Source organism: Hypanus sabinus, chromosome 5 (genome assembly GCF_030144855.1).
Source record: "Hypanus sabinus isolate sHypSab1 chromosome 5, sHypSab1.hap1, whole genome shotgun sequence".
Taxonomy (NCBI): Eukaryota; Metazoa; Chordata; class Chondrichthyes; order Myliobatiformes; family Dasyatidae; genus Hypanus; species Hypanus sabinus.
In genome coordinates, this window is record NC_082710.1 from 110,667,008 (window position 1) to 110,691,967 (window position 24,960).

Here is a 24,960-nt window from a genome sequence, read left to right on the forward strand (position 1 = left end):
CTTGGTGAGACTGCACCTAGAGTATTGTGTGCAGTTTTGGTCCCCTAATCTGAGGAAAGACATTCTTGCCATAGAGGGAGTACAGAGAAGGTTTGATTGATTCCTAGCATGGCAGGACTTTCATATGAAGAAAGACTGGATCGACTAGGCTTATACTCACTAGAATTTAGAAGATTGAGGGGGGGATCTTATTGAAACATATAAAATTCTAAAGGGATTGGGCAGGCTAGATGCAGGAAGATTGTTTCCGATGTTGGGGAAGTCCAGAACGAGGGGTCACAGTTTAAGGATAAAGGGGAAGCCTTTTAGGACCGAGATGAGGGAAAACTTCTTCACACAGAGAGTGGTGAATCTGTGGAATTCTCTGCCACAGGAAACAGATGAGGCCGGTTCATTGGCTATATTTAAGAGGGAGTTAGATATGGCCCTTGTGGCTAACAGGATCAGGGGGTATGGAGAGAAAGCAGGTACAGGGTTCTGAGTTGGATGATCAGCCATGATCATACTGAATGGCGGTGCAGGCTTGAAGGGCCGAATGGCCTACTCCTGCACCTATTTTCTATGTTTCTAACTATTGTTTAAACCTCACTGTGCAGCATTATCAATCTTTTCTGCTAGGATATGAGGCCCCCTCCAGTTCAGGTGCAAACTGTCCCTTCTGTGCAGTTCTCACCTCCCTGGAAGAGAGCCTGATGATCCAAAAATCTTATGCTCTCCCCCCTACACCAACTCCTTAGTCACTTATTAAACTGTATAAACTTCCCAGTCCTGTCCTCACTAGCACATGGAATTGATAGCAATCCTCAGATCACAACCCTAGACGTACTGCCCTTAAGGCTGATTTATACTTCTGCGTAGGCTCTACGCCGTAGCTTACGCCGTTGTGAGCATTTATACTTGTGCGTTGGTGCGTCTGCGTCGCTCTGCAATTCACCACCAAAACGCTAGTTGGCGCTGGGGTTTCTATCCCACTGTGTAGAGTTTCTTTGTGTACTTCAAACAATGGCGACTGAAACTGAGCGTATCATGTTGGAGTTGGAGCTAATAAATGTTGAACAAGAGTTACTTTCAATGAAATTACTGCAACGCAGAAAAGAGAGAAGACGTCGGATGAGATGGTGTGTACGACCATAGAACAGACTGAGGCAGAAGGAGAGTGAATTTTCTGTGCTTGTCTGGCCACTAAGAGGCATGGACGAGGAAATGCATTTCAAATACTTTCAGATGTTGGCAGATAGATCTGACGATCTGGTTCATCGTCTCCAACCACTTCCTCCAATGCGTAGGAGGAAATGCGATGCTACCGTGCAAACCAATCACAGTTGTTGCATTTTTGGGGAGGTACGCATCAGGCTATGGTGTAGGGTATGCAGCTATGCCGTACCTATGGCATAGATTCGACACAGAAGTATAAATTGGACTTTACAACTTAGCACCGAACTCTCTGAACACTACGCAGGGCCATGACTTCTGGCTGTTCACCCTCCCAATTAAGAACGCTGAGTTCTCAATCCGAGGTGTCCTGGACCTTGACACCTGGGAGGCAACATTCCATCCTGTAATCTCATTCTCGCCCACAGAACTCCCTTTCTGTTCCCTTAACTAATGAATCCACAGCACGCCTCTTCTCCACTCCCCCTCCCCTGTCCGTTTTGAGTCACAGATTTAGACTCAGTGCCAAAGACCCGACCACTGTGACTTTCCTCTGCTCGGTCGTCCCTCCCCAACAGTATCCAGTATTTAAAATGTTTCTTCCAGACATTTTCCGCAGGTTTCAGACAAGCATATTTTAAGAAGCTTAGATTTAATGTCTTGATCAATCAATATTGCATTTTTCCTTCTTTGCATCACACAGCAGTTGAGACAAGTCAAATAACCTGACGGAAGAGTTCACCATTTCAAAGAAATGATCAGAGATCCCAGAAGGCTGTCTTGTAATGTAATGCTTTAAATAGTATAAGTTGTGAACTTGCCATTCTTCCCTGAATACAATAAACAAATAAGCTCTTAAACATAACTGAAGCTAATACAATTAACAATTATTCTCCCCACCCCCATCCGGAGAAAAATAATATCCAGGAATGCATTTTATCAAGTACAAGCTGAGGAATTCTATTCAATTAACACCATTAAGAATCGACTGGACGAAGAGGGCATCTCACCGCTACTTGAGCAGAGTCCATGAACCTGAGGCCGAAGTAATCTTTCTCAATGATGTCGAGATGGTACATGATTTGCTCAAACAATTCCTGGCCTTTAGCTTTTTTCTAAACAGGAAAAAAAGAAGATAATGTCGATGTTAATATTTAAAATCTTTCTCCCAGACATTTTCCACAGGTTTCAGACAAATATATTTTGGAAATATGAATCCAATGTCTTCATCAATCAATCAACATTGCAATTTCTCTGCAAGATAAAATACATATGTTTCAAATATTTCCTCATAAGTCTGACCAGTGGTCACTGGCATGTTAACTGGATAGACCTCTTTGCGGTTGCTGTCTGGACTGTTAAGAATTTCCAGAGTTGTCTCCTTTTATTTCAAATTTTCAGTTGTCTGCATTTTGGGCTTTTAGATCATAACTGTTTCCATAAGACCATAAGACACAGGAGCAGAATTAGGCCATTCAACCCATCATGTCTGTTCTGCCATTGCATCATGGTTGATCCCAGATTCCACTCAACCCCAACCCCATACACCTGCCTTCTCACCATATCCTTTGATGCCCTGACCAGGAATCAGGAAACTATCAACTTCCACCTTAAATATATCAGCAGACTTGGCCTCCAAAACAGTCTGGGGCAGAGCACTCCACAGATGCACTGCTCCCTGGCTAAAAAAAATCCTCCTTGTCTCTCTTCTAAAGGGTTGTCACTCAACTTTGAGGCTGTGCCCTCTGGTTCTGGATATCCCCACCACAGGAAACATCCTCTCCACATCCACCCTATCTAGTCCTTGCAACACTCGGTAAGCTTCAATGAGAACCTCCACATTCTTCTAAATTTCAGTGAGTACAGGCCCAAAGTTGCCAAATGTCCCTCATATGTTAACCCCTTAATTCCAGGAATCATCTTCATGAATTCAAGAGGGCAGAGTATTGTCTGAACGGTGTCGAGTTAGGTAAGGGAGAAATGCAAAGGGACCTAGGAGTCCTAGTTCACCAGTCAATGAAGGTGAATGAGCAAGTGCAACAGGCAGTGAAGAGGGCAAATGGAATGTTGGCCTTTGTTACAAGGGGAATTGAATACAAGAGCAAAGATGTTCTTTTGCATTTGTACAGGGCACTGGTGAGACCACACCTGGAATATTGTGTACAGTTTTGGTCTCCAGGTTTAAGGAAGGACATTCTGGCAATTGAGGAAGTGCAGCGTAGATTCACTAGGTTGATTCCTGGGATGGCAGGGCTGTCTTACGCAGAGAGATTGGAGAGATTGGGCTTGTACACGCTGGAATTGAGGAGATTGAGAGGGGATCTGATTGAAACGTTTAAGATAATTAAAGGATTTGATAGGATTGAGGCAGGAAATATGTTCCAGATGTTGGGAGAGTCCAGTACCAGAGGGCATGGATTGAGAATAAGAGGTCAGTTATTTAAAACAGAGTTGAGGAAGAGCTTCTTCTCCCAGAGAGTTGTGGAGGTGTGGAATGCACTGCCTCGGAAGACGGTGGAGGCCAATTCTCTGGATGCTTTCAAGAAGGAGCTGGATAGATATCTGATGGATAGGGGAATCAAGGGATATGGGGACAAGGCAGGGACTGGGTATTGATAGTGAATGATCAGCCATGATCTCAGAATGGCGGTGCAGACTCGAGGGGCCGAATGGTCTACTTCTGCACCTATTGTCTATTGTCTAATTTCCTCTGGACTCTCTCAAATGACAACACCATCCTTTCTGAGATATGGGGTCCAAGTTTCATCGAACATTATCAGGCAACACTTGAGCCACACTGGGCACTATGGTATCATTGCAGTTAGCACAGCACTATTGCAGTTCAACTCTGGCATCCTCTGTAAGGAATTTGCATGTGCTCCCTGTGGAGTGCTTGGATTTTCTCCCGGTGCTCCAGTTTCCACCCACAGTCCAAAGGTGTACTTGTTAGTAAGTCATTGTAAATTGTCCCATGATTTGGCTAGGGTTACATCTGTGGGTTGCTAGGTGATGAGACTTGAAGGGCCAGAAGTGACTGAGTGGGTGGGCAGGAGAGTGAGTCAAAGGTAGAGTGAAAAACCAGTCATACATACCATTCATCCAGATCAATTATTAAAGTAATGCACTGAGTTAGTACAACAGAACAATTGCAAAGTGCAGAATAAGTGACAGTGAAATTGGAGTTCGGGTAGACAATAAGCTGCAAGGTCAAGGTGACTACGAGATAGATTGAGAGCTCAAGAGTCTGTGCTATGGAACCAACAAAGGGAAAGAAGCTGTGCTCGAGCCTGGTTCTACTTGCTTTCAGTCTTTTGTATCTGCTGCCCAATGAGAGGGAAAGATGAAAGCTGGGTGAGTTCTTTACTTAGGCTGGCTTCTCTGCCGAGGCAGTGAGAACTGCAGACAGAGTCCATGGAGGAGAGGCCAATTTCCCTGATGTGCTGAGCTGTATCCACAACTCTTTGGTGTTTCCTGTGGTCACGGGTGGAGCTGTCTCCAATGGATACCGATCAGCTTCATTTCTATCTACTTGAAGCTCTCAACCCCCTCGACTTCATCTCCTGTCCTTTCATACGAACCCTCACAACTGGGTGAACTTGGACATTCTCAAGTGCATCAAGGAATGAACCTACCGTCCAGCAATTTCCAATCTGTCAATCACTCCGTACTCCCTGGGTACTTACAGTAGCAATACATGCTGTTCCTTGGCCCTCATCACGGAGCAGCCTGTCTGACGAGGACATGGTGCACGCGCGCGCACACACACACACACGAAATAGGATACAGTTAAAACAGAGTCAAACTATTTCCTTCCTAGTCTTTCATTTTCTTAAAGTGTTGCTTAAATAGTTCTGTTTACGATGCAAGTATAGATTCATTGTACACTGGAAAACAGGGCTTTCATGAAAATGTTTGGTGTAAAACTAAATCTCTCTCCCTGGTCTAGATGAACAATAGTGGTGCCCCTGTCAAAAACATACATAAATACAAAAGAAATTACCGCTGGGGGATTGGGGTCTAGACACCTCAGTTATGGGGAAGCAAGTTCACAGGTTTGGTAAGCGAGACAGAAGACAAAATAAGATTACAAATAAACACATTAACCATTTACAGACAAACAAAAAACATTTGACCAAAACATCTCAGTCAAACAAGTATCTAAGTCAACAGCCAGAAAGCCCTGGATGAACCATGAGGTCCACAATCTGCTGAGGGCCTGATCAGAGGCATTCAAGTCTGGTGATAACCAAGTTACAAGAGGTCCAGATACAATCTCTGGAAAACCATCTCACCAGCGAAGCAGTAAACCTGAATCAACACTCGACACTTGTGGCAGGATTTGAATACTATCACATCTTACAAAGTTAAAAATCAAGTGACATAAACAACAGCAGGCCTTCACTTCCAGATGAGCTCAATGCCTTCTATGCTCACTTTGATCATCAAAACACGGAGGGCCCTTCATGAAATCCCACAGCCCTGATGATTCTGTGATTTCCGTATCTGAGGCTGATGTGCGAATCACCTTCAGGAGGGTGAACCCATGAAAAGCATTTGTCCCAGACAGGATACCTGGCCTTGGTCTTATAGACTTCTGCTTCATCAGCTGGCTGGAGTGTTCAGAGATCTTTAACATCTCACATTGTCAGTCTGAAGTACCTACTTGCTTCAAGCAGGCTTCAATTATATTGGTAGCTAAGAAGAACATGGTAACCTGCGTCAATGACTATCATCCAGTAGCACTTACCACCACAGTGATGAAGTGTTTTGAGAGGTTGGTCTTAAAACACATCATCTCCTGCCTGAGAAGAGCCTTGGATCCGCTCCAATTTGCCTACTGGAACAACAGGTCCTCAGCAGGTGCCATCTCATAGGCTCTTCACACAACCCTGGAACATCTGGACAGCAAAGATGTATACATCAGAATGCTCTTTATTGATGACAACTCAGCATTCAATATCATCATTCCCTCAAAGCTAATCAATAAGCTTCAAGGTATTGGCCTCAATAGTAGGCCTCCTTTAGTCTCGATAGACCATGGATTTGTGCCTTGGAAAGTTTCCAGGACGCAAGCCTGGGCAGGGTTTTTTTTTAAATGGAAGACCGGTAGTTGCCCAAGTTGCAAGTCTCCCCTCTCCACGCCACCGATGTTGTCCAAGGGAAGGGCATTAGATTGGCCTCAGTACCTCCTTGTGCAATTGGATCATGGATTTCCTCACTTGCAGGCCCCAGTCAGTTTGGATTGGCAACAACATCTCCTCCGCAGTCTCCATTTGTGCAGATGCACCACAAGGTACCCCTGTGCTACTCACTTTACACTATGACTGTGTGGCTAAGCACAGCTCCAATGCCATATTCCAGTTTGCTGCCAACATTGCTGTTGCAGACCAGATCAAAGGTGGTGATGAATCAGCATATAGGAGGGAGATTGAAAATCTGACTGAGTGGTGCCACAACAAAAGTTCAATTTATTATCGAAGTATGTACAGAGAATACAACTCTGAGAACCGTTTTCTCCAGACAGCCATGAAATGCAGAAATCCAGGAAAGCCGTTGAAAGAAAAGACATCAACCACCTCGCACAAAAAAGGAGCAAAACTCGCAAACCCCAATCCCTCCAGCCCCTCCCCCGCACCAAACTAACAAATCACTCACCCGGACACGGTAGCTAAAACATCAAACCCTAACCCCCAAGTCCCTCCCACACAAAATAACAGCAACAATAGCATCAAACCCCCAACCTCACTCGTGCACAAGATCGCTCACACAGAGAAACACTAACAAGTACATCAAATCCCCTACCCCTCCCTAGCAACATATCACCCACCCGCCAATTGACAACAAGAAAGAAAACACAAAAACACAGAAGTCCACGCCACACCAATAATCACAGAATATCAGAAACAACCACAATCAGCATCGAGGAGAGCAACAGCTCGAACTTAGTCCTCCCGTGAGGAGTGATTGTCGACCCGCGGCCTCTCAAACTGTGGCCAAACCAGTGAAGAGAGGGCGCTGACCCGACATAGCCCCTCGACCCCCAGCCCAACGTGCCTCCGCCCCAACCCATGAAAACCCACTGCTGATCCAGCTTCCTCTGCATTCGTCTCTCACTCAATGTCAGCAGGACCACGGAACTGATTACCAACTTCAGGAAGAGAAGCCCAGAGGTCCATGAGGCAGTCCTCATCAGAGAACTAGAGCTGGAGAGTGTCAGCAACTTAAAATTCCTCAGTGTTATTATTTCAGAGGACCTGCTATTATGAAGAAAGCATGGCAGTGCCCCTATTTCCTTAGAAGTTTACAAGGTTGACAAACTTCTATAGATGTGTAGAGGGGAGCATACTGACTGGCTGCATCCCAGCCTGGTATAGAAACACAAATGTCCTTGAACAGAAAATCCTACAAAAAGTAGTCTATATGGCCCAGTCCACCACAGGTAAAGCCCTCCCCACCTCTGAGCACATCTGCACGGAGCATTGCTGCAGGAAAGCAGCATCCATCATCTGAAATCTCTGCCACACAGGTCATGCTCTCTTCTCGCTGCTGCCATCAGGAAGCTGGTACAGGAGCCTCAGGACCCTCACCACCAGCTTCAGAAACAATTATTACCACTCCACCATCAGGCTCTTGAACCAGAGGGGATAACTTCTCGCAACTTCACCTACCCCACAACCAATGGACTCACTTTCAGGGACTAGTCATCTCAAGTTCCTGGTGCTCATTAAAAAGACTGGATCCGTCCTTGGCTACAACCCAGACACTTTTGAGTTAGTGGTAGAGAGGAGGTCACTAAACAGTTATCCATCATGGCCAATCTGGCACATCCTCTCCATGACCTGCTGAATAAGCAGTGGTGCCCCCTTTCGAACAGGCTCATTCAGCACCCCTGTCACAAGGATTGTTACACAAAATCTTCCCTAACAAATGCAATAAGCATATACAACAGTTATCTCTGTGCAACAGGAGAACACACGTCATAGTACAATAGTCTCTATTTGATTTTGTACATTATTGCACATTGCTAAATTATTATTGTGTATATTGTTATTCTGTGCTTTATTATTAATAATTACTATATATATTATTTATATTACTGCTATGTGTTTTTTTAAATCTTGCTGATGCAACAAAATAATTTCCTATAATAGAGTTCAGAAGAACGGGGGAGATCTCTTTGAAAGTGCAAGATAGACTAGGCATGCAGAAGATGTTTCCTGTAATGGGGGAGTTGGGGACTAGAGGGCACAGCCCCAGAATACAAGGCTCCCTTAGAACAGAGAGGAGGAAGAATTTCTTTAGCTAGAGGGTTGTGAATCTGTGGAATTCATTGCCACAGACAGCAGTACATGTTTAAAGTGGGGGCTGATAAATCCTTGATTACTGAGGCTGTGAAAAGTTACAGGGAGAAGGAAGGAGAATGGGGTTAAGAGGACTAACAAATCAGCCACAAGGGAACGGTGGAGCAGACCGATGGGGCAAATAGCCTCGTTCTGCTCCAGTGTCTTGTGGTCTTATGTCTTAACAAATATAACTTCTATTTACTCAGAAATGGCACAAAGTATTTCCTAACCAAACAATCACCACAAACCAAGTCACTGTATAATCCCATTTGGCCTCAGTAAAACATATTCTTTTATGTAATACAAAAACATTTGTATAGCTTCACTGAGCATTCAAAGACTACTCATATTTGTCCAGTGCATTGGAAGTCTAGCTAAGCCATTGAAGGAGACACAAAAGCCTTATTGTAAGACCTTAATGAACTATGGCCCAATGTTTCAAAACGCATGGGCAGAGGGAGGCTGGTTTTCTTTATCCAGTAAAATAAATCTCAAGTTCCATTTCTTTCTGACCACCCACACGTCATTTCAATAAGAAAAGACCAACAAACAAAACTGAGTGGTTTTAACCCACTGAGCACCAACTCAAAGCCAATGGTGTAAGGGGAAGATACAGGAGCAGTCACTGTATTTCAAATCAAGATTAACTTTTTAAATAATCAAATATCATCATTGTCATGTGCCATGTTATCTGACATAGGCTATCATGGTCTATCCATGACCGTCAATGTTCTTGGCAAATTTTCCCACAGAAGTGTCTTGCCATCGTCTTCTTCTGGACAGTGCTTTCACAAGCTGGGTGACCCCAGCCATTATCAGTGCTCTTCAGGGTTCGCCTGCCTGACATCGGTTGTATAACCAGAACCTGTGATACGCGCCAGATACGACGATCCACCACCTGCACGTGACCCTGGTCGGGGAAGCTAAGCAAATGCTACACCTTGCCCAAGGGTGACCTGCAGGCTAGTGGGGGGAAGGACCTCTTTTGGGGGACTCCAATCTCCACCTCATCACCTGGGTTGACATCTATGAAAAGTTTTCCTTAAGCAAAAAACATGCTAGCATATGAAGCAGGCAGCTATTGGTACAATCACTATAATGTCAAAAGAGACAGATGGGCATTTAATTTGCCAATTAAATCAACAAAGCAAAAGCAAAAAGCTTCTGCAGAGATCCAGCTTGCGGTCAATGTTTTTACCACCTGGCTAATACCGTCAATGTTGCAACAAGATGCAAGTATAGAGAACGGAGCTAGAAAGTTAGTAATGGCCTGAGTTGTTAGATGCAATTGGTTTATTGTTGTGACACACACTGAGGTGGTAAGCAGCTTCGTTTGCACACCATTATTACAGGTCATTCCATTCATAAATATGTGGAGGCAGTGTCAAAAACAACAATAACAGAATGCAGAAGAACACCACAGGGCTGTACAAGCCCTTCAGCCCACAACATTGTGCTGACCCCTTAACGTATTCCAAGATCAATTCAACTCTTACCTTCTGTTGTGTATTTAATGTTTCTGTAATCTTGTGTACGTGTGTGTTTGTGTGTACACACATATATTACATATATGGGTTGATTAAGCTTTCCTGTTCATTCAAATAATTCTTTATGGGTTATATGTAAAAATATGTTGATTCCATACTGTACATCACAAAACTTGCAGGCCTCGCTTAAAGTAAAGACAAAGTTGCACCCATAATCTTGGACTCCTGAGTTTTCTTTGAATCAGTTTGATGGTTTGAAATATCAAAACATAACACATTCTAAATTGCCCTTCATTTTTTTCTATCATCCACAGGCCAACCTAAGAATCTCTAAAATGTCCTTGATGCATTTGCCTCTGCCACCACCCCCCTGACAATTTCTACACACCAGCCATTCTCTGTGTATAAAGCCCACCACTGACGCCCCCCATATTTCCCTCTCAATGCCTTAAAGTTAGTGTTACAGTTACAGAGAAAGAGCAGTGCAGGTGAACGAGTAAAGTGCAAGGGTCGTGATAAGGTAGTTTTGAGATTTAGTGTATAAGAGTTTGATTCAAGACTCTTGTAACAAACATTCAGGTTTAAACTGTCCTTGAAACTCGTGGTATATTTTCAAGTTTTTATTTATTCTGTCTGACGGGATACAGGGAGGAGAGAGAATGGTCGGGGTAGGAGGGGCCCGTGGTTGCTTCCTTGAGGGAATGGAAAGTACACACCGAGTCCATGGAAGGGAGACCGGTTCTCACAACTGACAAAGCTGCGTTCACAATTCTGCTTTTTTTGGATGTCTTACACCGGGTAGTTGCATACTGTGATATGATGCTTTTTCTAATGTGCATTTGTAAAAATTGGTGAGTCATTGGAAGCACACCGAGCCTCCATAACAGTCATCCGGGAAATTCCAAATCTGCTTAGCGTACAAAACCTGAATTATTGCACTGTAGTGTGGTACTTGCATAGTCAAGAAGCACTGCTATCATCTGCATACCTGCAAATTCTTTGGACCTGATCCAGTCTCTCATAATTCAAGAGTGCACAGGAGAAATACTTTTTTTTAATAAAATTTTTTTAATTGAATTTTCAAATGGTTACAGGAAGAAAAAAAATTATCAACCCTTCCCCCCTCCCCCCTAACATATCCCTGTAGAAAGAGAGAAAAAAGAGAAAATAAAAGAAAGAAAGAAAGAAAGAATGCCTGGATATTGGAAGATTCCCACATGCTCCACAGAGTTCATAATAACTTTAATATATATGTTTATTTCTTTCCCCAAATAACCAATAATTATATCTTCAGAGCACCTATATATTTAATCCCATCTTTTGTAAATAAGGGTGCCAAATTTTCAGAAATATTTCATATTTATCTGTTAAATTATAAGTACTTTTTCAAATGGAATGCAGCTAAAAGCTCTATCTATTTTCATTTTCTTAATATATGTTAAAATTCTTTTTCTTTTCACCAGTCCATTAAGCCCATTAACATTAAAACTTAAAAAATTCAGTAAATTAAATCATTATTTTTAACAGGGTTACTCCAGTCTATAGTAATACCTAACTTTTCAACTTTCGTAGTACCTTTGAATCTTTTAAAAATTCTCCGTGTTGCTATGTGTCTTTCCCCCCCCGCCCCCAATTGTCCAGGCAAAGAAAGAAAGATTAAAGAAAAATAGATTATAAAGAAAAAAAATAACAAAATACCCCCCTACTAATGTTATGAATAAAGAAAAACACAACATTACCCCCCTCCATTGTGTGGGTCATGGCAATCGCCATGGTTACACACGTGAATCCTGTAGCAATCGATCCGAAGTTCCCCCAGCTCCCCGTAACATAAAAAAGTATATATAAGAAAAAATAATATCACTACTCTCGATTAATATTTCTCAAATTTTTACCTTTCTCCCCCTGTTAATTAAGAATATATTTAAATATTCTTCTGTCCTTAAACATCCATCAACTCCATTCACTGTCCCTGTCTTCATCTTTAATCCGTTTCACTTTTAAAACTTTGGCTGTGGTTAGCGAATATTTGGGAGTTTTTGTGCAAGTTCTTCTGCATCCCGATAATCAGTAAAAGATCTTCTTTTTACGTCATCCAAATCAATCATCAGGGTTGCCGGGTGGCACAATATAAATTTATAACCCTTTTCCCATAAAACTTTTTTTGCTGGGTTAAATTCCTTCTTTCTCTTCAAAAGGTCGTAACTTATATCAGGATAGAAAAGAACTGTTTTCCCTTCTATCATCAATGGCCCGTTTCTCTTTCTGGCACGTTGGGCAGCCGCCTTCAGGTTCTTTTCTTTATCTCGATATCTCAAGCATTTTATCAAGATTGATCATGGGTTTTGATCAACTTGAGGTCTTGATCTTAAGGGCTCTGTGAGCTCTTTCAATTTCAATTAACTGGGTTCCTTCTTCCATTTCCAAAATTTCCAGAATCCATTTTTGAAAAAAATTTATTGGATCCCCTCCCTCTATACCTTCTTTAAGTCCAACAATCTTAATATTATTTCGTCTGCTAAAATTTTCAAGTACATCCACTTTTTCCAACAACCGTTTTCTTTCTGATGTCCAGGCAGAAATATTATCTTCCATTTTATTCACTCTATCAATGGTGTTTCCCGTTATTTCTTCCAAGTTTTTAATTTTCTTGTCCATTTTGTCCTGTCTTTTCATCATTTTATCAAACATAATCTTCATATTTTTAATATCATTTTTATTACTTTTAATGCTTTTAATACATGCATTATTTGCACCAAAGGTTTTTTTATATCTCCAATATCACCTCCAACCTCTTCCTGTTGCTCTTATTTGGCTCTTCATCTTCATCTGATTTATCCAGAGAATCTGATTCCACCTCATATTCACTTCCACTTTCAGTTCCGATCATAGCTGGGATTTGTAGTTTGGGTTGCTCGTGTTTACGCATGCCCCTTCCTTCACGCATGCGCAATTCCTGTTGCTCTTTTTTTTTGGAAACAGTTGATGTTGCCGCAGTTTCCTGTTCTGTATCGCCGGAGGTAAAATGCACTTGAGCCCGAGGCTCCTTCATGGCGGCCGGCCTTGATTCTTTTCAAACTTGTATTGTCTTCAAAGTAGTAGTTTTCTTCTGCTTCTGTTTAGGAGACATATCTTAAGACAATCCTGAGTAGTTTATAAGTAATTTTTTTAAAAGTATTTACTAACTTTTCTTTACATTATTTTACTGGATTTTTACAGGAGAGCTGGATTTCCACGTGTCGATCCTACGTCATCACATGATGTCCCCCCCCACAGAACTACTTGTGCACAGCCAACAAAGAGCTCTTCTTACTGAAGGCTCCAACTGGTACATCACGTCCACAGTTAAGATTCAAGTGCATTATCAAAGAATGTATAAATTGTACAACCTTGAGATTTGCTTGCTCACAAGTAACCACACAGGGTACATAATCAGGAGAAACGTACATAATTCTCACCCTTTGAGTTGGGCTTTCACTTTAAGAGGCTGGTCTGACGTGATGACTTTATTATCTAAAGAGTTTTAGCACACTTTTTCTGTGTAGGTTTTGGAGTTCAATAAAACGTGTTGCAGTGTTTCTTACACATAAAAAGCCTCACTTCATTTTATTTGTGATAACCTACGTTGGTGACCCTGATGCTCTAGGACGACTCCAGAGTTACTGAGCACGCTGGCCAACGCAGTCGCTTTGAAGCTGCCAGAGCTTTGTAAGCAAAGTGCTGTCGCTTAGTTTGTACAAGCTGAGGCCAAATTGGCTCTGCGAGAAACCTCCAACATTAAAACCAAATTTTACTATGTCACTCAGCAATTCCATGGCTGCGAGAGTATTCTGTTTGAACAGCTGCCTGAACACAATAAATACCGACCGCCGAAAACTCATCTTTTATAGACTTTGGACTATCGGAGTCTGATTGCAGCAACCAGTTGCTCTCCCTGCCCAGACTCGGCAATGCAAGGACTTCGGAGCTAATGGACCCCGTGCTCTCCCTCCTAGGAAATCACCATCCCTGTTTTATTTTTAAATAACCCTTCATGCAGCAAATGCCTGATCAAGTTCACAAGGCGCTCACTAATGCATCGGTGAATTTCTACAGGGAGCTTGGCTGCTAGTCCCTTTCAGATAAGCTGCAGTGTATCATCTCCCCTCCTTTCCCTATCTCAAAAAGCCCAGTCACCTAGGCCTCCCAACACAAGGGTACCTGTGGATGCAAAACAAATCACACCAGGCCTGTATTTTTAACCACACTCACTTTGGTGATATTGCTAAGAAATGCCGATGGCCATGCAGTTTCAACAGTGCCAGCATATTGGGACATCAGTGGTCTGTGAACACCGTGGGGTCCAGCAGCCAGCGTTGTCTACCTGGTCATTACAGACACCCTTTCAGAATGACGTTTCCTGTGTGACACCAGTGCTCAAGTGAGTGTGCTACTAACATCAGCTATTGATGAGAAAGCAAAGAGTGATAAAATGTCACTGGAGGCCGCCAATGGCAGCAGGGTCCAGACTCACAGGACACGACGGGTGACATTACACTTCAGTAGGCAACATTACACTGTCCTGGCTGAAGTGGCTAGACCTCTGCTCGGTACAGATTTCCTGTGTGCCCAAGGACTATTAGTCAATCTTAAGAACTGCGGCTTGTGAATGTTAATGACTTTGGGTGTTTACCCAGCACCCCTGTAAGTTTCCCACAGTGACACTTGTCAAGTGCATGCACCACCAGATATGAATTTACTCCACTGCTGGGCGAACTCCCAGACCCCGCCAAGCCCACATTCTCCACTGCACTTGCAAAACATGGGGTCAAGCTTCACATTCGCACAAATGTCCCACCAGCATAGACTGGACCCAGAAACGCTGGCACCTGCAAAGGCTGAGTTGGCCAACATGAAAGGACTTGGAACTGTAGGCCAGTTAAATAGACCCTGGGCTTCACCACTCCGTATGGTCGCCAAGTCCGATGGGGGTTGCTGCCCACGTGGTAATTACCGGTGCCTTAACGAGGCCACCACCCCCCATCGTTACCCAGTCCCACACATTCAAAACTTTTTGACACATTTAGCTAGAAAGTAAATTTTTTCCTAAGTTGAACTAATCAGCAGCTACCGTCAGGTGCCTGTGTGCTCAAATGACATTCCCTAAATGGCTGTGATAACCCCGTCTGGGCTCCAAGTTTCTGTGCATTTTGGACTGAAAAATGCCACAGACTTTTCAACTCCGTATTAAAAGACTTCAGATTTTCTTTTTGTTTACCTGCATGACATACCTTGTCACCACTGTGTCAAAATCTAAAGTTATTTAATCTCCGCACACTTTGAGCAGTTAAGCAACCCAGGTTCATTATTAACTTTGCTAAATGCCAGTCTGGGTAATCAACCATCGACTTTCTTAGCCATCACATTTCTGCAGAAGGTGCAAATCCCCTCCCAGCAAAGTGGCTGCTAATATGGATTTCCCACTGCCCCACACTACTAAAATACTACAGAAGATTTTAGATGTGGTCAATTTCTAACACCACTTCATTCCACATGCTGGTGAACCCACTCTCCCCCTGCATAATGTCCTTTAAGGCAACACCCCAAAATAAGAGCTTGACTGGTCATTGGATATGACCAGGGCATTTGATGGCATCAAATGAGCTCTTTCTAACGTGACCCTATTGCCGCATTGGCTCCCCAACACACCCATAGCCGTTACTACTGATGTCAGACTGCGCTGAGGGTGCTGAGCATGAGCAGTTGGTCGGAGGCGTGTGGCAGCCGCTCGCCTTCTTCAGCCGTCAGCTCCGTCTCCCCGAGCGGAAGTACAGTACATCACGTTTGCCTGTGGGCTTCTCGGTTCTCTATCTGGCTATCCGCCATTTCTGTTTTCAACTGGAGGGTCTCCGTTTCACAGTGTTGGTTGACCACAAACCCCTCGTGCATGCAATGGCCAAAATATCGGCCCTTTGGTCTGCAGAGCAGCAATGCCTGCCCTACACATCAGAGTTCACAACCGATATACAACATATCAAGGGGGAAAATAGTGCCATGGCTGATTTTCTCTCGCGGCCAGCCACAGAGGCCATACACATAAGGATCGACTATACTGGCATGGCAGCTGAACAAGCTACGACCCAAACGTCCAGGCTCACTGAAAAGCAGTCGGGGACAGCAGCTGGCTAACTTCAAATTCAGTGAAGCTGGGGTTTCTCTCCTGTGCCATGTCTCAACTGGTTGCTCTCGCCCCACTATGCCCGCAAACCGGAGACCGACTGTTTTTGACTCCATACATGGTCTCTTGCTTCCGGACCGGAAGGCCTCACAGAAACTGGTGGCACTAGAGTTTGTCTGGCACGTGACTGGACTGCAGCTTGTGTGGAGTGCCAGCGGGCAAAACTTAACCATCACGAACGGGCACCATTGGAGGTCCCAGAGTTTGACCATGTCAATGTGGACCTTGCTGGTCCTCTTCCACGCTCGCATGGTTTCATGCACCTCCTTATCATGGGCGACCATACCACCATAGGTCGTGCCTCTATCATTGACGATGGCCGCAGATGTGGCTCGGGTGTTCATCAGCACCTAGGTTGCTTGATTTGACATCCCATCTGATATTTCCTCTGACTGCAGTCCCCAAGTCATTTCAGAGCTCTGGGCTGCGATGGCTCCAAGCCTTGACATTAGGCCTTATCACGCCATGGTGTATCGCCCACAGTCCAAAGGTCTACGCCAGCGGTTTCACCGCTCCTTCAAAACTGCTCAGAGGGCTTCCCTGACCGATGAGTGCTGACATGATCATTTCCTGTGGGTCTTCCTAGGGCCCAGCAAAAGATAACCTCATGGCAGAGTTAGTATTTGAGCAGCCGTTACGAGTGCCAGGCGATTTCATTCCTGAAGCCAAGACCGGCTAGCTTGGCCTTTCAACAGCATTCCACTCTCCTCAGCAAATTCAATTCCTTTTCACATATTCCTACCTTCCATCATGGTATACAGTACTCCTGGGTTCCTGTTGACATACGTTCCACCTCATTTGTTCTTGTCTGCCATGATGCACAACAACATCCCCTTAGGCCTCCCCCTTACAATGGCCCATTCACGTTTTGGAATGGGGAGAAAAGATTTTTATCATACATAAGAAGGGTAAACCTGAACATATTTTGGTTGATCGCCTTAAACCGGTCCACCAAGATTTGGAGAGTTCCACTGCCATGCCTCTGGCATCACAACATGACCATGGGCATGTCAATGCACCTCTGGATGATCCAGAAGCACCTGCTTTTTCTCCACACATGGCACACAGGACCCGAGCTGGGCGGTTCATTCAAGCTCCGGACAGACGCACAATGCTGGCCTGTGTAGGGCAACGTAACTGGGAGAAATATACTCATTCACAACCACCGACACTGAGTTAGGGCTTCACTTTAAGAGGCTGGTCTGACGTGATAACATTATTATGTAGTTTTACTGCACTCTTGTGTGTAGGCTAATAGAAAGTGTTATGGGTTTCATTAAACATAAAGCGCCTCACTTCATTTTATTTGCAAAAAACATACAGCCACAAAGCAAGAAACCCAAATGAACCTAATAAAAGAATAAAAATAAAAGGACCATCTAGATAAAAAAAAACAAATCATGCAAACAATTGAAGCAACCAACAGCATTCCAAACCAAAATAAGAGTCCTCAGAGCAGCCTGGAGTAGGCCCAAAGCCTCGATTATCAGCTCATCATATTAGCAGGCACAGAGCACAGCAGCCGGGCAGTCTTCATAGGCTCAACACCACGCAGAACGAGCAAAATTGGCTCTCGTCCCAGACCCCGACACCCTGTCTTTTCAGTCTATCTGGGGTGGCATTTAAATTGACCAAATAATGGACAGTGGAAGTCTCCTGTATACCAGAGAGAGGAGTGAACATCACAGACAGTGAGCAAAACTTGGCTCTCACCTCCAAACTGTCTAAACAGCAAATCATACCTCACACACGAGGACCCAGCTGCAGCAACAGGCTCCAGGCTTAGTCCACACCGCCTAGTGACCTCCCTCTGAGCTCAGATTGCGTTACCCAGCCCAAAGCCAATATCAAGCTCTTCAAATCAGCTCGGCGCCCAGAGCAATCCAACCTCGAACCCGGGTCAGTTGTATGGGCATCGGAACTCCATCTGCAATGTGTTACGAAATCCCGTAACTGGATCACTTACCAGCAAAGATAGAGAGGTCCGTTGAAGTCTGATGGTACTATTTTTAAAAGTCTTTATTTATAAAGGGGCACAAAAGTAAGATTAATACAAACATTCAGATAATATACGTCGTCACTACTCAATCTAAAAGCGCAGGTCTAATAATAACCATCAATAAGAAACAGCTCGATCATTTGTCTAGGGAATAATATATTGTCCGATGGAAATATAAAAGTCACTCAGTTCCTGCAGGCTTCAGCCTTTGGGGACCGCTGGGTTTTCACTTGTTGGAGAGAGAGAGAGAGAGAGATTGGTGAGAAAAGAAACTTGCCCAGGTCTTTTATGAAGCAAATCCGTTGAATCAGGGGAGCGGGCTTCCCCGTTGTTAGCTAAAAGCTGGTTTCCGTGGTTCCAGCCACCAATTCCAGCGATGGAATCAAACTCACGTGGCTTCCTTCAAATGGCTTCCCGCTACTACGGGATCGTTAGCGTTTCTTCTGGTGCGTCTGAAGGGGTTGTTCCCCCAGACCCTCTTTTATACTTCCTCACAGGGTCTCAGATGTCAATCAGGTTGGGATGATGCAATCTCTCTCTCAACCAGCCCACTTTGCCCGAGGGCTTGCACATAACATAGTCCCCAATCCACAAACGTGGTCTCCAGGAGACAATGGTCAATGTCGCATTATTTTGCATCGCTGTGGAACGAGGTATTCGGCACGTCTCACTCTCCCATTTCTTCGGTCTATTCGGCACGTTCCTCTCTCCCATTTCCTGGGTCTACTGACCCCCCCCCCTCAACTAGTGCTCTTGCAATTCTCACAAAGGAGGGGGCTGCGGACATAACACACGATTCTGCAACATGATTCTGGAACCAACCTTCCCCCGATCTCATCTCGCCATCGCTCACCCCTTCCCTGATAGAGGTAATAATTTTACACTAATTTCCTCAAAATAGGTATTTTTAGTGCTATTTTTAGTCAAATTTTACCAGAGAGCAATCGCACACATTCAGTAGTCAGGGCAGCTAGACAGAGCTCTTGGCCCAATCTATGTGGGAATACATAGATCATTATAATAGTACAGTACAGGCCCTTTGGCCCATGATATTGTGCCAACCTTTTACCTGCTTTAAAGTCTACTGAAGAGTTTCTTAAATTCCCCTAAAGTATCTGTCTCTAACCTCACCCCAGCAGAACATTCCACACACCCACCACTGTCTGTGTAAAAAACAAACTTCTGACATCCCCTCTAACTTTATTCTAATCACCTAAAATTATGCTAACCCGTATTAGCCATTTCTGCCCTGGGGAAAGTCTCTGGACCAAGAGAATACTGTTATACCAAGAGGAACACTGTTGCTGGGCATCTCCATGGAATCACCAAAAATTCCTGGACAATACCATGAATAAAATGGCTGAGGAAATAAATTAAAAAGCTAGATTCACCAATGCAGGAGGTCAACAGACAATGGAAAACCCTGCTGACAGAAATGCACTGTTCCAGACAATTGCCCAAAAGCCATTGCTATAACAAGATAGACCATCTTCTGTTCAATATGGCACCTGTGTACAACACTCCTCTGGTCAACGTCTTCTGGATAGATTGTCAAACCATATATTTCACTTCTTTTATGTCTTTTACTTCTTCTCGTCTTGTATGTGATTCTGGAACTGTTGGAGCTGGCGATTTACTCTTTGGAGATCGTTTGTGTTCCAGCACTCTGCAGCCTCCCAGAGCATTCTAGGAGGCAGAGATGGAGAGCACAGGCAGACCGTCTGCAGGATGGGGCACGAGCCGATGTTTGACTCCATTTCACCAATTAAAGCTTCCATTGTTTGCCGATTAAAGTGACAAGGAAGACTGAAGCATTGAGGCAAGTGCCAAGGGTAGGCACCTGGTGCCTGTCTTTTGATCACTCTACTACGGAGGGAGAAAGGCCTGCTGGGCTTCCCGCAATTTGGACGTGGACTTGGTGTATAGCCTCCCTTCCCCACCACTCCACCCATCCTACAGTTTTTTATATTCTGGGTTTCTCACCTGATCTTTTTTTCCGTTTTATTTGTGCGGGGAGGGGGAACTTGGGGGTTGATGTGCATTTTTGTTAATTTTTTTCCAGGCGGGAGGAGAAATTTGGAGGTTGATGTGCCAATTCTGTTTTTGTGTGGGGAGGAGGATTTGGGGATTGATGATTCTGCTGTTTTTGTGCAGGGAGGAGGATTTGGGGATTGATGATTGTGCTGTTTTTGTGCGGGGAGGAGGATTTGGGGGTTGATGATTCTGCTGTTTTTGTGCGGGGAGGAGGATTTGGGGGTTGATGATTGTGCTGTTTTTGTGCGGGGAGGAGGATTTGGGGGTTGATGATTCTGCTGTTTTTGTGCGGGGAGGGGGATTTGGGGGTTGATGATTCTGCTGTTTTTGTGCTGGGAGGGGGATTTGGGGATTAATGATACTGCTGTTTTTGTGCGGGGAGGAGGATTTGGGGATTGATAATTGTGCTGTTTTTGTGCGGGGAGGATGATTTGGGGATTGATGATTGTGCTGTTTTTGTGCGGGGAGGATGATTTGGGGATTGATGATTGTGCTGTTTTTGTGCGGGGAGGAGGATTTGGGGGTTGATGATTCTGCTGTTTTTGTGTGGGGAGGGGGATTTGGGGGTTGATGATTCTGCTGTTTTTGTGCTGGGAGGGGGATTTGGGGATTAATGATACTGCTGTTTTTGTGCGGGGAGGAGGATTTGGGGATTGATGATTGTGCTGTTTTTGTGCGGGGAGGAGGATTTGGGGGTTGATGATTCTGCTGTTTTTGTGCGGGGAGGGGGATTTGGGGATTAATGATACTGCTGTTTTTGTGCGGGGAGGAGGATTTGGGGATTGATGATTCTGCTGTTTTTGTGCGGGGAGGATGATTTGGGGATTGATGATTGTGCTGTTTTTGTGCGGGGAGGAGAATTTGGGGGTTGATGATTCTGCTGTTTTTGTGCGGGGAGGAGGATTTGGGGGTTGATGATTCTGCTGTTTTTGTGCGGGGAGGATGATTTGGGGGTTGATGATTGTGCTGTCTTTGTGCGGGGAGGGGGATTTGGGGATTGATGATTCTGCTGTTTTTGTGCGGGGAGTAGGATTTGGGGATTGATGATTCTGCTGTCTTTGTGCGGGGAGGAGGATTTGGGGGTTGATGATTGTGCTGTTTTTGTGCGGGGAGGAGGATTTGGGGGTTGATGATTGTGCTGTTTTTGTGCGGGGAGGAGGATTTGGGGATTGAGGATTCTGCTGTTTTTGTGCAGGGAGGGGGATTTGGGGATTGATGATTGTGCTGTTTTTGTGCGGGGAGGAGGATTTGGGGATTGATGATTCTGCTGTTTTTGTGCGGGGAGGAGGATTTGGGGGTTGATGATTGTGCTGTTTTTGTGCGGGGAGGAGGATTTGGGGGTTGATGATTGTGCTGTTTTTGTGTGGGGAGGAGGATTTGGGGTTTGATGATTCTGCTGTTTTTGTGCGGGGAGGGGGATTTGGGGATTGATGATTGTGCTGTTTTTGTGCGGGGAGGAGGATTTGGGGATTGATGATTCTGCTGTTTTTGTGCGGGGAGGAGGTTTTGGGGATTGATGATTGTGCTGTTTTTGTGCGGGGAGGAGGATTTGGGGATTGATGATTGTGCTGTTTTTGTGCAGGGAGGAGGATTTGGGGATTGATGATTGTGCTGTTTTTGTGCAGGGAGGAGGATTTGGGGGTTGATGATTCTGCTGTTTTTGTGCGGGGAGGAGGATTTGGGGGTTGATGATTGTGCTGTTTTTGTGCGGGGAGGAGGATTTGGGGGTTGATGATTCTGCTGTTTTTGTGCGGGGAGGGGGATTTGGGGGTTGATGATTCTGCTGTTTTTGTGCTGGGAGGGGGATTTGGGGATTAATGATACTGCTGTTTTTGTGCGGGGAGGAGGATTTGGGGATTGATAATTGTGCTGTTTTTGTGCGGGGAGGATGATTTGGGGATTGATGATTGTGCTGTTTTTGTGCGGGGAGGATGATTTGGGGATTGATGATTGTGCTGTTTTTGTGCGGGGAGGAGGATTTGGGGGTTGATGATTCTGCTGTTTTTGTGTGGGGAGGGGGATTTGGGGGTTGATGATTCTGCTGTTTTTGTGCTGGGAGGGGGATTTGGGGATTAATGATACTGCTGTTTTTGTGCGGGGAGGAGGATTTGGGGATTGATGATTGTGCTGTTTTTGTGCGGGGAGGATGATTTGGGGATTGATGATTGTGCTGTTTTTGTGCGGGGAGGATGATTTGAGGATTGATGATTGTGCTGTTTTTGTGCGGGGAGGAGGATTTGGGGGTTGATGATTCTGCTGTTTTTGTGCGGGGAGGGGGATTTGGGGATTAATGATACTGCTGTTTTTGTGCGGGGAGGAGGATTTGGGGATTGATGATTCTGCTGTTTTTGTGCGGGGAGGATGATTTGGGGATTGATGATTGTGCTGTTTTTGTGCGGGGAGGAGGATTTGGGGGTTGATGATTCTGCTGTTTTTGTGCGGGGAGGAGGATTTGGGGGTTGAGGATTCTGCTGTTTTTGTGCGGGGAGGATGATTTGGGGGTTGATGATTGTGCTGTCTTTGTGCGGGGAGGGGGATTTGGGGATTGATGATTCTGCTGTTTTTGTGCGGGGAGTAGGATTTGGGGATTGATGATTCTGCTGTCTTTGTGCGGGGAGGAGGATTTGGGGGTTGATGATTGTGCTGTTTTTGTGCGGGGAGGAGGATTTGGGGGTTGATGATTGTGCTGTTTTTGTGCGGGGAGGAGGATTTGGGGATTGAGGATTCTGCTGTTTTTGTGCAGGGAGGGGGATTTGGGGATTGATGATTGTGCTGTTTTTGTGCGGGGAGGAGGATTTGGGGATTGATGATTCTGCTGTTTTTGTGCGGGGAGGAGGATTTGGGGGTTGATGATTGTGCTGTTTTTGTGCGGGGAGGAGGATTTGGGGGTTGATGATTGTGCTGTTTTTGTGTGGGGAGGAGGATTTGGGGTTTGATGATTCTGCTGTTTTTGTGCGGGGAGGGGGATTTGGGGATTGATGATTGTGCTGTTTTTGTGCGGGGAGGAGGATTTGGGGATTGATGATTCTGCTGTTTTTGTGCGGGGAGGAGGTTTTGGGGATTGATGATTGTGCTGTTTTTGTGCGGGGAGGAGGATTTTGGGATTGATGATTGTGCTGTTTTTGTGCAGGGAGGGGGATTTGGGGATTGATGATTGTGCTGTTTTTGTGCGGGGAGGAGGATTTGGGGATTGATGATTCTGCTGTTTTTGTGCGGGGAGGAGGATTTGGGGGGTTGATGATTGTGCTGTTTTTGTGCGGGGAGGAGGATTTGGGGGTTGATGATTCTGCTGTTTTTGTGCGGGGAGGAGGATTTGGGGATTGATGATTGTGCTGTTTTTGTGCGGGGAGGAGGATTTGGGGATTGATGATTGTGCTGTTTTTGTGCGGGGAGGGGGATTTGGGGATTGATGATTGTGCTGTTTTTGTGCGGGGAGGAGGATTTGGGGATTGATGATTCTGCTGTTTTTGTGCGGGGAGGAGGATTTGGGGGGTTGATGATTGTGCTGTTTTTGTGCGGGGAGGAGGATTTGGGGGTTGATGATTCTGCTGTTTTTGTGCAGGGAGGGGGATTTGGTGGTTGATGATTGTGCTGTTTTTGTGTGGGGAGGGGGATTTGGGGGTTGATGATTGTGCTGTTTTTGTGTGGGGAGGAGGATTTGGGGGTTGATGATTGTGCTGTTTTTGTGCGGGGAGGGGGATTTGGTGGTTGATGATTGTGCTGTTTTTGTGCGGGGAGGGGGATTTGGGGGTTGATGATTCTGCTGTTTTTGTGCGGGGAGGAGGATTTGGGGATTGATGATTGTGCTGTTTTTGTGCGGGGAGGAGGATTTGGGGATTGATGATTGTGCTGTTTTTGTGCGGGGAGGAGGATTTGGGGATTGATGATTGTGCTGTTTTTGTGCGGGGAGGGGGATTTGGGGATTGATGATTGTGCTGTTTTTGTGCGGGGAGGAGGATTTGGGGGTTGATGATTCTGCTGTTTTTGTGCGGGGAGGAGGATTTGGGGGTTGAGGATTCTGCTGTTTTTGTGCGGGGAGGATGATTTGGGGGTTGATGATTGTGCTGTCTTTGTGCGGGGAGGGGGATTTGGGGATTGATGATTCTGCTGTTTTTGTGCGGGGAGTAGGATTTGGGGATTGATGATTCTGCTGTCTTTGTGCGGGGAGGAGGATTTGGGGGTTGATGATTGTGCTGTTTTTGTGCGGGGAGGAGGATTTGGGGGTTGATGATTGTGCTGTTTTTGTGCGGGGAGGAGGATTTGGGGATTGAGGATTCTGCTGTTTTTGTGCAGGGAGGGGGATTTGGGGATTGATGATTGTGCTGTTTTTGTGCGGGGAGGAGGATTTGGGGATTGATGATTCTGCTGTTTTTGTGCGGGGAGGAGGATTTGGGGGTTGATGATTGTGCTGTTTTTGTGCGGGGAGGAGGATTTGGGGGTTGATGATTGTGCTGTTTTTGTGTGGGGAGGAGGATTTGGGGTTTGATGATTCTGCTGTTTTTGTGCGGGGAGGGGGATTTGGGGATTGATGATTGTGCTGTTTTTGTGCGGGGAGGAGGATTTGGGGATTGATGATTCTGCTGTTTTTGTGCGGGGAGGAGGTTTTGGGGATTGATGATTGTGCTGTTTTTGTGCGGGGAGGAGGATTTTGGGATTGATGATTGTGCTGTTTTTGTGCAGGGAGGGGGATTTGGGGATTGATGATTGTGCTGTTTTTGTGCGGGGAGG

The 24,960-nt window shown here is 45.1% G+C and overlaps 1 protein-coding gene across 1 annotated transcript in view; it reads right to left on the reverse strand.

Moving 5' to 3' along the window:
- Nucleotides 1-24,960, reverse strand: part of epb41l5 (erythrocyte membrane protein band 4.1 like 5) — a 218,943-nt gene that overhangs the window by 127,202 nt on the left and 66,781 nt on the right. Inside the window, exon 2 of the mRNA XM_059970330.1 lies at nt 2,163-2,267. Within this exon, the coding sequence (XP_059826313.1) occupies nt 2,163-2,267 (105 nt within the window). The remainder of the gene's footprint in view (nt 1-2,162; nt 2,268-24,960) is intronic.